Source organism: Anastrepha ludens, chromosome 3, assembly GCF_028408465.1.
Source record: "Anastrepha ludens isolate Willacy chromosome 3, idAnaLude1.1, whole genome shotgun sequence".
In the NCBI taxonomy this organism is placed as follows: Eukaryota; Metazoa; Arthropoda; class Insecta; order Diptera; family Tephritidae; genus Anastrepha; species Anastrepha ludens.
Genome location: NC_071499.1, coordinates 53,808,479 through 53,824,054, shown reverse-complemented (window position 1 = coordinate 53,824,054; position 15,576 = coordinate 53,808,479). Strand labels below are relative to the sequence as shown.

Below are 15,576 nucleotides of genomic sequence, written 5' to 3'. Positions count from 1 at the left end.
AAACAAATTTTCATTTAACTGTAACAATTAAGTGAACTTTAAATTTATAGCACCAATATGCTGGCGCTGTTTGTAGTGGCACAAGTTGTGGCAATATGTTGAGCCTGCTTAAATGTGTCAGGCTGGGTAAACAATTCACACCTGCTAAACTCTTTGTTGGCCACCCAGCGAATGGCAAGTAATAAGATGCAAGTAAACACAAGGAGATACATGTATGTATATATGTATGTATGTATGTATGTGTACACACTTATCTATATGCACACCGATACAAACACAAGCACACGCACACATTTATATACATAAACAGTAAATACAATATAAACAAAAATATTTAAAGGCCATTTGGTTGTCAGCGCCTACTTGGAATTGCCTGCTATCGGCGTTTATCACTGTTTGCCTATCTGCGTATATTTGCCCATTCGCTCTGCTGCTTGCTTGTCGGCTTGCGCAAACAATGCGATGAGCAAGCAAACAAGCATACAAGCTGACAGATAAACAGACAGACAGGCATGAAGGCTGACAACAGTAGGGCAAAGATACACAAAGATGTAAGTATGCATGTGTGTGTGTTTGGTTAAACAGATACACATACACGCACACACTTACACCCTAGAATGTATTTGTGTGTGTATGTATGCAGGGTTATTCCAGGGCCTTTCTTTGGGTGTTCGCTGATTCCTTGTCTGCTAAGACATGGAAACACACACACACGTATATATATATATATATATATATACAGTTGCGAACACGAAAGTAGTAGCAATAAAAAATATTATATTTTTGCAAAACATTTTTAATTTAAGGCCCTCGCCTCTTTTGAAATGGCGTTTTTTGGGTGTTTCTTTAAATGCGTTTAAAAAGGAAATCGTTTAGGCAAGTCTCAGCAATGCACCATATTCAAATACAATGCACCATATTCAAAATGCACCATATTAATAAAGCGGAATGGTATTTTTTTCACAGGTCTTTGAACAGTCAAGCAACTTATTGTAAATTGAAGGTGGGGTGGCAATCTTAAAGTTACACCTAGATAAAGTAGTTCTTATTTAATTTAAAACAATGAGTTAGTGATGGAGAAATATTTGCGTTTTTCGAGATACATAGATATAGACCACAATATCACCAGCAAGAACAGTGGGCTTAAACGATGATAACGAGATTTGCATTGAAGTTGCTTCCAGCCACAAATATAGGCGCTTTACGAGTGTTCTTTAGATTAATCTCATAGTTATTTGAGGCAGAGAAGCAGCAGAGCCAGCAGAAGCAGCAACGTCAGCATACGAAATAGCCGCAGAATCACCTACAACAGAGAGTCTAACATTCTTTGTACATCCAACATTAACAACCTGTATTAGTAGGCGCCGCAGCAACTGACTCCGACGCCGACGTTAACGTCATCGTCGCTTGCATTGCATTATTGGAATCATCAGCATTAGAGCTCAATACAGTGAGTACTGTTCAATTCTCATTGAGCGAAGATGGAAAGAAATTAACCAAGCAGGCTGTTCAGTTATTGCAGTGTTGCGTTTGTTGGTGTCTCTGTTTTTAGAGATTTGATGTTTAGTTTTTGCAGTTAAATACATATTCCTTAGCTGCACTGACATTGGTTGTATTTGCATAGTTAGCAAAAGAATTGCGAAAACTTGTAATTTCTGAGCTAAATGAAGAGATGACCGCATTCTTGTCATTGTTTATTGAGCACAGAGAGCGAACTGCAGCAAAGAAGCTATCCCACTTTTGGGATATATGAGAATTAACACTACTCGGAGCATTTAACACAGTGAGTATTTGCGTATTCTCGGAGCGCAGAGCATTCAAAGTTTCAGCAATATCGAGCAGCGTTAAATGCCGACTATTGAGTTTATCAACTGAATTGTCACAATGCCCCAAGTTTTTATTAGCAATAGGGGACGGATAACGAATAGATGCTCGATAAATTGCTTGATTACGATCAACTTTTTGACCGCAAGTACAAGAAATTCTGATGTTAAATACTGAGTTTTTATTCATTAGATTATTTTTTAGGGCTAATTTTCAAAGTAGAGTCACTGTCTAACAGCGAGAAATAGGCACGGATTTATAATAATTAATATTGGCAAATTTACTAGGAAATAAAAATAGACTGAGGGGCGAACCAAATCATGACACTCACCAAATTAAAAAACAGAGTGCGTGTAGCGTATTACACATAACAGAAGTGAAACTTTCAAGGCAGACAACCAAGACGGAGAGACTCGACAGAGAATGAGAGTGAGAGGGAGAGAAGGATTATATATCTATATAAATTTATATAAATTCACAACATTTGCAGAGAATACAAATAGACAAAATTTACAAAAAACGGAGAAGGGTCGACCGGTGTACGTCGGACACCCTGACCCTGACAACAACGCGCACTACTCCGAGCGTTTATCACCCGCACAAACGCAGCGATTCCAGGACCGCAGCAACGGCACAAATTACCGCAAGGCAATAACAATAAATCCGACGCCGGAATGGATAGCACTTTATAGCACCCACAAGCACTAGCCAGGAAACGGAAATAAGCGCCAAGAAAAACGGCAAAAAATTGGGACCAAAAAACGCTCCCAACAGTAGGCACCAAATATATATTTCCTCCAAGTTTGCACCAACAAACAAGCGCTAAAAAGTAGGCAGTGTTATTTCTCACTAGAAATTAGCAACCACAAGGAAAAACTCAGGAAAAATAGCCTAAAGTATATCTAAGATATATATAAAGTCTAGCTCTCTCTCTCCTTTTCCTCTACGTTATATCTTTTTCCTCTCTCGCGGAACGAAAATGCCCAGAACGTTGCATGGCCTTGGCATTTTACTGTCCATTCTCGCTCGGCCATTGACGCCTAAGAAGTTTCACTTCAAAAATATATTGTATTGTAATATATAGAAAATAAAAAACGTACTTTCATCTAAATCTGTGCAAACTTATTTAAAAATTTTGTTTTATTATTTATTTTTAATTTAATTATTATATATTCCTTAAAAAACTCCTTAAATTAAGCCTTTTAACCTGAAAAAACTGAAGGCATTGCTAAGCCAATGTTGCATTTAAAAACAAAGTGATGCCAATAAAGAAACATTGTTTACGTAGTTGCCAGATTTATTCAAATAAACTCTACACAACTGAAATCCCACAATCCTTTGTAGAAATTTGGTATTGAAATTTGCCTTTGTATGGTTTTTAGGAAAAAAATAGATGACTTCAAAATAGTTCTTGGAGGGCACTACTATTTTCATGTTCGCAGCTGTACAAGTGTAGTAGAGTCCTCTGCAAGTGCCTACCAAATTTACCCCCATTAAATTGCTTCACTTGTCTTATCACTTTGTTGACAAAATGTACTTGGCTGTGTCGGCTAACACAGCGCATTTTCGTTTGATGAGTAACAGGAAGTGACAAAATGTGTGCTTCGCAACAACAAAAGTGTCAAACAAATATACGATATGTGTAGAGCAAATATCGTTCATAAGCGTGCTTAATGTATGTGTGGGTGGGTGTGTGGGTGTGCTACTATTAAATTACATGTGTGTATGAGCGCTGTTTTGTTTCTATTTAGATTTAAATAAGCTACGAAATATTGTTTTTTGCTTCCTGTATAAAATTTATATGCGCGCATTTTCTTAGCATCCTGGAATTTTATAGTCATCAAAATTTATTTATGTATGTGTGTTTAGATAAAAGAGAGTACGCAGAACAAATTTTTGACTTTTAACAAGCTTTTGTATTTTAGTCGGAATGTAATTTAACTTGAGCCTTTGTGAAAGCCTATTTGAAGTGCTGACAATTGGGTGTACGTACATAAATAGCTTTAAAGTGAATAAAGAGTGGTGGTTTTAAAATTTATAGCAATGGAAGTAAGAGAAGTGCGTGCGTATTGCGTGCAATGGTAAGAAAGTTCCGCATTGCGAGTAACTGTGTATTCAAATTTTTTGTATCTTCTTTCCTATAAGAAATTCTTATTGCTGGAGCATCTCACTACCCGAAAATGCTTCATACTAAGTTCAAAAATGTTCAAAGCGTTTATAGAAGCCAGGCTTGCCTTGAAGTTCTTGGAAGAGGAGTAGATAATAAAATGGCAGATGAAACTCTGTTATGCGAAGCACTTAAATCTGATGCTTGCTGATAAACCGCTATCAATGCAACTTGGTTTAAAAGTATTAATAATAATCGTATGTGCATTTCAAACGAACTAAAAATTTATAATGCGTGCTCAAGGTCGATCATTCAATTGAGAGACTTCTACATTTTTTATTGAAAAAAATATTTTCTTTAACCCCAAATACTCCAAATAATATGATTCACATGGAAACAGATTTCCTTCCTCAATATCTACCTACCATACACTCCAAGTACTTTGTCATGTGGTGTTTTATAGCGCCAAGTCACAGGCTTCCGCACACCCTTGCTGAGGAGACTGTGCGCCTCGGCCCTCATTGGGTGAATAGGTGGAAAGGTATCTCGCTAATGCTAAATATGGATCCTCTTACTGCTTTAACTTCGGAGTCCTTGTCTTTGTTCATGTCTTCGTTTTTAGGCTAACTTAAGAATAAAAAACTTTCGCCTTTTCTAGGCATCGCTGTTAAGGGGGTGGTAGGGTTTAGCGCTAAAAAAAAACACTTTTTTTTTTGAATTTTTTACAGAAATATGGCTTAAGATACTTTAATAAAATCAGTTGCATGTTATTGTACATCTTTTCAATAAGTTTTTAAAAAATATTAATAATAAAATATTGACAAATAAGCCCATGACAGAGTTTTTTTGGAGATATGTTTTTCGAGAGGTGCTCTGCGGTGCCAATCGGCATTCGTCGTAGAATCATCTGAAACTAAAAAGTCGACTTTTTCAGTTAAAGTATGACGTAATGCTCCCCCCCCCCCCCCCCCCCCATTAATAAAATTTTTTTTTTTCATTTTTGTAGTTTTGGTGGCAAAAAAACGTGAAAAACAACCTTAAAAAAAAAAAAAAAAAGGGGGGGGGGGGTATTTTTGATTTAGAAAACGTGTGCCAAATTTGAAAAGAATCGGTTGAATAGTTTCGGAGCAGTGATTGGCACCGACTTTTAAGAAGTCGTTTCGGGAAAAACGCGTTTGAAAAAATGACTCTGAAAAATTATCGATTCGAGGTAGAGTGCCTACAAAGGCTATAACTTTGAGAGTTCTGCTCCGATCCACTTAAAATTTTGACACAACATTCTTGAAATGATTTACTATAAGATGAGTGAAGAAAAAAAATTTCGATTTTGTGACCCTAACCCCCCCCCCCCCCCTTAATCAGAATCACACAATTTGTATGTTAACTTAGCACTTAGAGATATTAAATATTTTAGCGATAGTTTTTCTGCTTACGCTATTAGCTTAATTTTTCGTGCAAGAGGAAGTCTTCTTAACCTAAATGCGAGACCTTTTAAGAATGAACTTTTTACCGCCTGTACAGTTTGTAACTTAGATGCCCCTGAAAACAATCAATACGCATAGGCATCTGCCCAATTTCAAAAACTTGTCGTTTACAGCATTTTGGTGAGAACACGTTATATTTATCTAATATTACAATATAAGTAATGTAAAGTATGGCTGTGGTTGTAGGGCTTTGCGTTAATATTTATCCTGCTGTCTTAAGTATATAAACTTGATTTAAGATTAATTTTCATAAGTACTTTTTTGAGTTTAAATAATAATATTTCGTGCATGCGGAAGTTTTATTTATTTTTTTTATTTTGAACCTGAATCCTCTGAATTAAAAATGGCGACTGCTCCCAATCAGACCTTCAAACTATTGGCCATTCAGATATTGTGGTTTCGCTGCTCGAACCAAAGATTGTTTGAGACTTTCCGAATTGCTGTGAGGCCTTCAACTGACCATATTCTCCAATTCTGATGACAATCTGTAGTCTAACGGATTCTGATCTGGACTTCCAGATGGCCAATCTTATCCAACTATGAACCCAGGAACATTGTTTTATAGCCACTGTGAGGTGGTTTCTGCCTTATGGGATGGAATCTTGTTGGAAGATCCAACGCTCTCCATCAAAGAGAGTTTTGCACAACTGGTGCACCACGCCATCTAAGGCATCCTCCTGGTTCATTTTTGCTCCAGTCTTAACCCTTTTTTCGTCGAAATGAAGGGATGTAAGGCCTTCACAAGACACTACCACCCAAACCATTACGGAACCTGGATTGTGGGTATGCTGAACACTTGAAATAACATTTTTTTGCGTCTTTAGAAGTTTTAGCATAGATTTATTCATTTTGCTTATTAAAAACTTATTCAGCAGGGAAAATTTTCTTACCTATGAAAATAATATTTTCATGGCCGTTCACCGCGTGCCACCGTCGAGTTTAAATTTCGCGTTTAAAGCTCGTTGCTAAAAGCTGACCAGTTGACTGACGGAAGGTTTTCACGTCGGTATCATCTCTAATTAATCTGGTCATTCATTTCCTTGGACATGATTTTCTGCTTTCTCGGAGGATGTCTGCGAATTTTTTCTCGAACGGCTTTTATGGCTGCACTGGTTCGAGCCACGCGAGGACGACCACTCCTTTTGCTTTTATATTCAATGATTTATTTAAAAAACAAAATTTTTACTATTTTTTATAGGGATCCTGAAAACCACTAAAAACAATGTAGCAAAAAATTGGCAAAAAGTAATACACAATTCTTTATTTAAAAAACAAAAGTTTAAAAGAAATTTTTAGCGACTCTGAAAACCACTAAGAAAAATATAAAAATAAAAATAAAAATATTCACCTTTTTCATTCTTTTGGTTTTTTTAATTTGGTATAATTTTGGAGTAGTGTGGGCTAGTGTGTCTTTAATTTAAAAAAATCTAAATTTAAAAAGAAAAATAAAAATTTAAAAATAAAATAAAAATAATGAAATACAGCCGAAGATTGTTGCGTTGCATATTAGTAAATAAGGAAAAATACTAAAAGTTATATGACAACCCTATTATAACATATTTTTTGACTCCCAGGAGTACGTGTCATTTTATTCTCGTATTGCAACCATTTTAATTAATTTATATTTGAAAAAAGACCTTGTACGAATATTCTCAGGATTACTTCACTGTGCATTTCTCGATTGTTACCTAAGTATATGCCCTGACATTGTATTCAAAGTTCTATTTTTATTATTATTTACACCTAAAATTAAAGTAACCATAAAAATATCTTTCTTTTGATACTCACATTGTGGTATTTTATTTAGTTTTTCTGTTACATCAAAGCAGGTGGCAAACCTTATACAAAACCCTTAGGGGTATCACCTATTTAGGTAAATTTAGCAATTCCATATGAATTGTTGGAACCGTTTCTCAGAAAGCAATGAACATACATTTTTATATGTAATACATATGTGCATATGAACATGTACACACAGCATGTATATACCTATCATATTAAGAAGAGACACGGGGCGTATACGTTACCTAATTTATATTTGATTTGTATAATATCAGAGAGTGGCGTGTTTGTACTTCAATATGGATGAGTAAGATTCTCTAGAAGATTCTTTTTTCTTTGAAGTGAATTGTGAGCTGCCATACCATAATAAGGCAAAGGAATCTGAACCAATAAGTTAGCTTATGCTTAAGATTTTTGGAATTTTGAAATTTCATTGCTTTCTTTCTGCATGCCGAAGCAGAAATTCCATTTGTTAAATGCACGTCATTCACATAATGTGAGGATGCGCATAAACACTAAAATAATAGAAAAATATCCTTTGTAAGGTGGTTGGACGAGCAGCGAGGGAGCGTAGACTTAACTTTATGCACTTCAAATATAAAAGAGGGGGTGGCGTATACGTAATCAGTAGAATATTGAAATCAGAGAGGCATGATAAGCGGTTTTGACGATATTCAACAGAGTTTGGAAATATATTACTTAGTAAAAAAACTTACGACAACTGAATGTTAAGAAGCTGACGGGACTTCGTAGACAGCCCGATATGCCTATGCCTGCATTTTCCATAATCAGACTTAGGATATTGGGTTGCGATATACTGAGTATGGATAAAGTTCATACTCTTCTTCTTCCGGATCTCTTAAAATTCATCAATGAATACAAGAGATTTGTGGAAAAGTGACCTCAAACTAATTTACGCGTCTTACCACCCACTTTTTATCTTTCCTATCTCTATTCTTTCTAATGAAATCTATCCGGGTGTAGCACAATGGTCTACCGACTGAGTGCTTGGACTAATTAAGTTTTTTATTGCTTTCTTTAACTTTATATTACATATAACTTCAGCTTCTAGGAAATATGAGAAATATTTTATCAAAAGCAAATATATGAAAATAGAATAAGTGACAATTAATCTTCCATTACTGCACAAATTAAAAAATATTTGTTCAATTCATAAATTTTCAACCACTTGCAGCCACTCATGCGTTCATGCATTCATTCCAAACACAAATTAAAAACTGGAGAAGAAAAATTAATAATTTCTTTGGTATTTTCTCCCTACCTACAAACACATGCACCACAAATATGTCATGCCATAAAAATTAAAAGCACACAAGAAAATAAAAAAATGATGCAATATAAATAAATTGAAATTAAAATTTTCCTTTTGTTCGCCACTCAGTGCACTTTCACTGTTCGTTGCATTCAACTACCGTTCACGACTTTTTGGCTTTTGTTTGCATGAAGTGCTCATTTGGAATGCAGTCAAAAGAACTCCCTAAGTCTCAAAACTTTGCGCAGTCTTCATTTTCCAACTTCAACGTTTGCCATAGAAAATCGCCCTAGAGTCATCCGCAGCGCGCCCCACAAGCCGCTCTCAGTCTTCTATATGCATTGTGAGCAATTGGGAGAAGTTGAAATTTGGCATAATAATCAGCAGCAGCAGCAACAACAATAACAATAACAAGCAAAATAATATAAACCATTTGTTTTGTGCATATAGCGCGAAAAGTAATGAAAAGTACAATAATAATGCAAAAACAAAAATATAAATTCAAAAGTGAAATAACAAAGCAGATTTGAAAATAAAAGCAACGAAGTGCTTGTGAAGGGATGCCTTTAGGTGTTTGCTTTTTATACTACGAGTACATTTGCATACAAAGCTAAAAAGTTAAAAAGTATGCAGGTTCGAAAATTCTCATACATATTTTGATGGCAAAAAATGAAAAAAAATTAAATAAAAATAAAAAAATGTTATCTTATGAAAGTCGAATATAGCACAATAAACACGTGTAGGAGTATACATTCTATTACAAGAAAAAAAAATCATCCAACTTTTTATGAAAAAAAGATGAAACATTTTTCAGAGAGTTGTATGTAGGTAGTAGATATTTTGGCTGAGTGTTTAAGTTTCCCAAAGATTTGTGCTTCAAAAGTTGGCAGGTGACCAGAATTTCGGTCAATCGCTCAAGAGTTGTGAGTAAATTGCGTCTACACTGATTTCTTCAAGGTCTTTGACACTGTTTCAAATATACCTACATTCTGTCACAAAAATATCGGCCATTGTTCATTTAAAAAGCGCGCGTTGCACAAGTGTCTAAATTTTTTTTGGAATGTTGGTGCAATTGTTCCCTATAGTGCCACAGAGTTTGAGCGTGATCAGTTTTTGGCATTTAATTATATCAGTCAACCACCGGTGTGCTCTGCGGCTTTCACTATGGATAAAAATATGGAATTAAGAATTAGTCTTAAATTTTGTGTTTTGAACTGGGTTTCGTGTGCCGAATCGATGAAAATGTGGCAGAAAGTCTATGGCGAGTGTGCTTTATGGAAAACACAGGCCTGCGAGTGGTATAAGGCTTTTGCAGAAGGCCGAGAAATCGTGGAAGATTTGCCCCCTTCTGCTCGTCCATCGACGTCTTCAACGGATGAAAACGTCGACAAAATGAAGGAAATGGTGCTGGAAAACCATCATTTAAGTTTGAGGGAGGTAGCTCGTGACCTTAGCGTATGTTACGAATCAATTTGCAACAGGGTGTACCTCAATTGGGTATGAGACGTGTGGCTGCTCGACTCGTTCCAAGAGAATTGAATTTCTTTCAAAAAATGCATCGGAAGAAGGTGGCTGAAGACATGTTTGAGCAAGTGAATTCGGACCCAATGTTTATTCAGGTAACAGGTGATGAGACGTGGGTATATGAGTTTGAAATGCAAACCAGTCCACAGTCAACAGGCGGCTGAATGGCGCTATCCGCATGAGCCGAAACCCAAAAAACCACGTCAAAGTCGGTCAAATGTGAAATCCATGCTACTCGTTTTCTTTCATCATTGTGGTGTTGTGCACTCGGAATTCGTTCCAAATGGTTCTACGGGAAATAATGAATATTATTTGGAAGTTACGCGACGTTTGAGAGGGAATGTGCATAGGAAACGGCCCAATTTTTGACCAAAAACTCGACAAATATCATTGAACAACCACCGTATTCACCGGATTTAGCCCCGTGTGACTTTTTTCTTTTCCCAAAACAAGCTGAAGAAGATCTCTTCAAACGCATTTAAAAGGTGCTGTGATGACTGGAATAATCGTTAGCATATATGTAGTGCTTTGAAGGCGCCAAAATAAATTTCGATGATTAAACAATTATTTTGCCTTTTATTGAACAATTCCCGGTACTTTTTTGACATAATGTAATTCTTGTATTTGTGTAAACTGAGCTCTCTTCGCTTTCACTCGGTTTTCCTTTTATGGTTGAAATCTTATCTTAGTGAGAGGGTGAATTTTCTGCTACTTTCATTGCTACTTTTGGAGTACCTGAAGGTATTGTTGTGGGCCCCCACTATTTGTCTTATTTATAAATGGTATTTTTATTTATAATAGGAGCGTACACCCTTTTTGGGCTGAGCTCCTCCTCCTATTTGTGGCGTGCGACTTGATGTTGTTCCATAAATGGAGCGACCTACAAATTTCAAGCCGACTCCGAATGGTAGATATTTTTTATGAGAAGAAATACACTCGGAGGTTTGCCATTGCCTGCCAGGGGGCGACCGGTATTAGAAAAATCTTTTTCTTAATTTTGATGTTTCTCCGAGATTCGAACCGACGTTCTCTCTGTGAATTCCGAAAGGTAGTCACGCACCAACCCATTCGGCTACGGCGGCCGAAGATGTATTAGAAGATGCTTTTCATTTGCCAGGCATCTATGATATACATACGACTTAAAATTATTTACCACAACATGAAACGCGGTGGATGTGCTTTGGCCCAGGCCTACCTTAAGGAACTCGTTTCCTAGTGTACTTATTCATGTATTTCTTTAAATACAAAAAAAAAATGTTTTCAAAGTCTCTTACTCTAAATCTCGCTATATTCAAAAATCATCTTATTATATCTTTAATAATGACCTCCCATCTGTGGATGGTCCAATCCTCGAAGCAGTTCTTCTGATATGCACTTTTCGGTATGTCCTTGAGCTTTCTCAGCGATTCGGTTTTTATCTCTTCAATCGTCTCAATACGGCGTCCTCTCATGGGTGTCTTCAATCTTGGGAACAGGAAGAAGACGCAGGGCGCCAATTCTAGTGAATACGGTGGCTGATATATGATAACGGTGTTGTTTTTGGTCAAATAATCCCTCAAAAGCAAAGATGAATTAGCAGCCATGCATTTTTCCCACAATTCAGGCCGCTTTTTTTCATATTGCGCAAACGGCGCATACTCAAGATAATATTCCTTATTTACCGTATGACCTTATGGTAAGAACTCCTGATGCACTACGCCATGGTAATCGAAGAAAACAGTGAGCAAAACCTTGACACTTCATCGAACCTGGCGTGCTTTGTTTGGTCTAGGCTCTCATGTACTCTTCAACTGGGACGATTGGGGTTTGGTTTCGGTCTCATAACTATGAGCGATGCTCATCCGACGTTGTTTTTGGTCAAAATTCAGCAATTTTGGAACAAACATCGCTGCCACGCGCTTCATGCCCAAAATATCCGAAAAGATTGCATGAGCCAACCGATATGCCAATATCCTCGGAAACTTCTCTAATTGTGAGACGACGATTCTCCAATTTTCATCACTTTCTCAGCATTTTCATCGGTTGTTAATGCGCTGGGGCGTCCAGAGCGAGCCTCGTCATTCACAGCTTCTCGACCTTCTGTGAAAAGCTCTCATTGTATGCCAACGAGGTAATGATCCGAGTCGATGTTGGGTCCTCGGATCGTACGTACATCTGAAACACTAAAAGCGTGTCTTCCGTCTATCAAAACATGATCGATCTGGTTTCGTGTTTTTTGATCAGGATCTGGTGCTGCAGACTACCATATTTCGGACCCCGGCGATGTCGATCAGCTTCAGTCCGTTATCGGAAGTTTCGTTGGGTAGTCTGAATTTTCCAACTGTGAGACCAAAACTTCCCTTCTTGCCCACTCTTGCGTTGAAGTCGCCAAGCACGAATTTTATGTCATGGCCGGGGCAGCGCTCATAGGAACATTGCAGGCGCTCATAGAAGGAATATTTGGTCGCATCGTCCTGGCTTCCATCGAGGCGTGGACGCAAATGAGCGGGGTATTAAAAAATCGCGCTTTGATTAGGATTATTGTGAGACGCTCGTCCACCGGAGTGAACGACAGTACTTGGCGACGAAGTCTCTCTCATACAATAAATCCAACACCGAATTTGCGCTCCTTTACATGGCAACTGTAGGAGACGTCGCAAGCTCCTAAGTTTTTCCTGCCTTGCCCCGTCCATCGCATCTCTTGAATGACCGTGATACCGGCTTTTACTTTCACGAGGACATCAACCAGCCGGGAAGAGGCACCTTCCCATTAAGGGACCGGACATTACAGGTGCATGTCCTCAAATCGATATCCTTAGTTCGTTTGCAGGGGCCGTCATCAGTGCAGGAAGGTCTCATCCGAGGCTTTGTTTGAGTTTTCATTTCCCAAACCCAGCGCACAACTAGCTATCCTGGGATGATTCGCCTTATCACTTTGGCTCGCTCTCGAACGGGTGTACCGAAGCTAAGCAGAGGATACTTGGGCTAATCCCGGAAGTTGTGAGCTGCTTGAATCATATGTAAAGGAATCGTCCTGGTCACTCACAAGTGAATCGCGATCAGTAACTTTCCCCACATGGATTTCTACATATGAAACCATCCTCTCCAGATAAATATATCGATTAATAAAAAATATTTGCTACCAACTACACACTGATTATTTTGTTTTATAAAAAGTTCGGTTTTTATTTGTATTCGAGGGTGTATATTTGCTAGCTTATGTAAATGGCGGTTGGAAAAGCAAATAAATCAAAGAACAATTTTTTTAAAATTTGCATATATTTTTGCTATGGGGGAGTAATGCATTTTCTACTCACTGCACTGCGCTTCGTCCGATTTGTCCTCACAATCCTCCGTCATATCACAACGAAAATGCGGCGGTATGCAGTAGGTCTTATTAAAGACATATTGGCCGCAGCTGATTTGTCCCGCTTCGCATTCAGGTGGCGCTGGTGGGGAATAAGAATGAACAGAATTTTTAAAAAGGGACGGAAAGTGACAATAAAATGCTATATTTTATAGATACAAGAAAATATAATCACAAATAATATAGTTTATATGCACATATAAATAAAAATTGGCGCGTAAACCCTTGATTGAGGGTTTGGCTGAGCTCCTACATCTAAGGAAAGCACGTTGGTTTGGCCACGCCTCTCTTTTGTACATTCTGAATAGTCACTCACGTTCGACAGTTTCTTTAAGACCAGCATACCGTCAAGAAGAGACTGGCAAACACCAAAACCATGGAGAAGGCGGGAATTAAATTTCTATACAGTTGGTGCCAAGTTAGACAATAGAGTTGGCTATGAAGCATTTTTGAAGCAATTGGGACTTCAACTATCCGCTGGACTACCAGACTACTGCAGCGGCTATCAGGTAGAAGTTCCAGCAATAAAAGAAGTGTACGTATACCGGAACAAAAACTACAAAAAATGCATTCTCGAATAGCCAGGCGGCCATTAATTCAATGAGTGCGGTTATGCTAAGATTAAAGGTTTCACAGGACACCCGAGCAGCCCCTAATGATATTAGTGTCGTATGCGAGATCAGTCTGTTTTGGGTTCCTTGGCACCGTGATATTGAGGGAAACTGTAAAGCCGATGAGCTAGTCAGGAAAGGTTCTACTCTTCAACTGCTCAGTGGCAGAATTACAATTGGGATACTTAGAGAATGCGAGCAAATTAATAATTAAGAATAACATTGTCGAAGAGGCTATTTTGTATTTTGTATTTTGTTTTTTTTTGTTTTTGTGCTTTCGTCGAGCAAGTTGTTCGCGTATTTAGATTTTTCGTCAGATCTTTGACATTTACAGTCGGATCTTAAAATGTGGCATATCTATGCTTTTGTCTCGAGAAAACAATTTTATTGTTCCAAATTTCATTGAACTTTAGTGCTCCGTTCAGGTATTTGATCACCAGATCTCAGTTCACGAGACCAAAGCCCGCTAAAAATCATTAAACTTTTGCTAAGGAAATATTCCAATTACGTTGATCGTTTCAAATTCCCGTACAAAGTCAGACAGATGGCGCTACTAGCGGTTATCGAGGTTATATTTCGTTAGTAGCGCCTCTTGGAAGAACACATAGCAAGTTTCAGGCAGATCGGTGTATTTCTTTGTGTTTGGCATTCGTTTGAATCGAGGAAGTCAAGTGATTTTCCTGCTCCATCACGACAACGCACCAGCTCACGCCTCAGCAATGGTGAAAGCAAAATTAATGGAATACTCGTTTCATATCCCCCCTATTCTCCAGATTTGGCTTCCTCGGCTCCCTCGGACTACTATTTGTTGAACAATTTGAAGAAATGGCTGGCGGAGAAAAGAGTTTATTAAAACGAGGAGGTGATTGCAGAAACGAATGGCTACTCTTCAGACTTGCACAAATTCTATTATTCGGAAGGTATCACCAAACTAGAACAGTGCTGGACGAAGTGTAAATATCTAAAAGGAGACTATTGTAAGTCGAAAATTTAAAAAATTAACCCAAACAATTAAGTAATTTTTATTTTTGCACGGACGCTTTAAACGATCCTCGTAGTGCAGCAAAAATATTGAAGAAAAATGTATTATGGAATGAAAGGATCATCTTTTTACACTTTTCGCCATATGCTCTACATTTACAGTCGGTTCTTAGAATATATAGAGTATAGAGTATATATATCGATGGTTTTGGAGACAATTCAAGCAGAGTATTTTTTTTTTTTTGGTTCAAAGTACATTGACCTCAAGTGCCTCTTCTGGTATTAGAAAGAACATTTTTTTTCCGAAATTACCATGGAAATATACTTCAAACTTAGGGTGTACGGTGAAATTTTTTTTTCTGTACGACCTAATGTATATGCTTTAGGTCATGAGAAATGATTAGGCAGAAATCAGAAAATCAAGGTCGAGCACTGATTCGGATTAGGCAATCATTTGAGACTACGGGATTAACCTTTAGCTCTTCGTATCTCGGTTTTTAGGTGGACACAAATACTGGAAGCAGTAGAATAAAATACAAATAGCGACTCTTGCAGAAATCGAGCACTCATATATTACATTGCAAGATGCGCGCTTGCACTCGGTTTCCCTATTAATTTTCTTCAAATCTGCTCGACCTCCGAAG

General features: G+C 37.6%; 1 protein-coding gene across 1 annotated transcript in view; it reads right to left on the bottom strand.

Annotated features, from left to right (window-relative positions):
- The window catches only part of LOC128857510 (low-density lipoprotein receptor-related protein 2), a 134,316-nt gene that overhangs the window by 48,340 nt on the left and 70,400 nt on the right, over positions 1-15,576 (bottom strand). Inside the window, exon 4 of the mRNA XM_054093260.1 lies at positions 13,291-13,422. Within this exon, the coding sequence (XP_053949235.1) occupies positions 13,291-13,422 (132 nt within the window). The remainder of the gene's footprint in view (positions 1-13,290; positions 13,423-15,576) is intronic.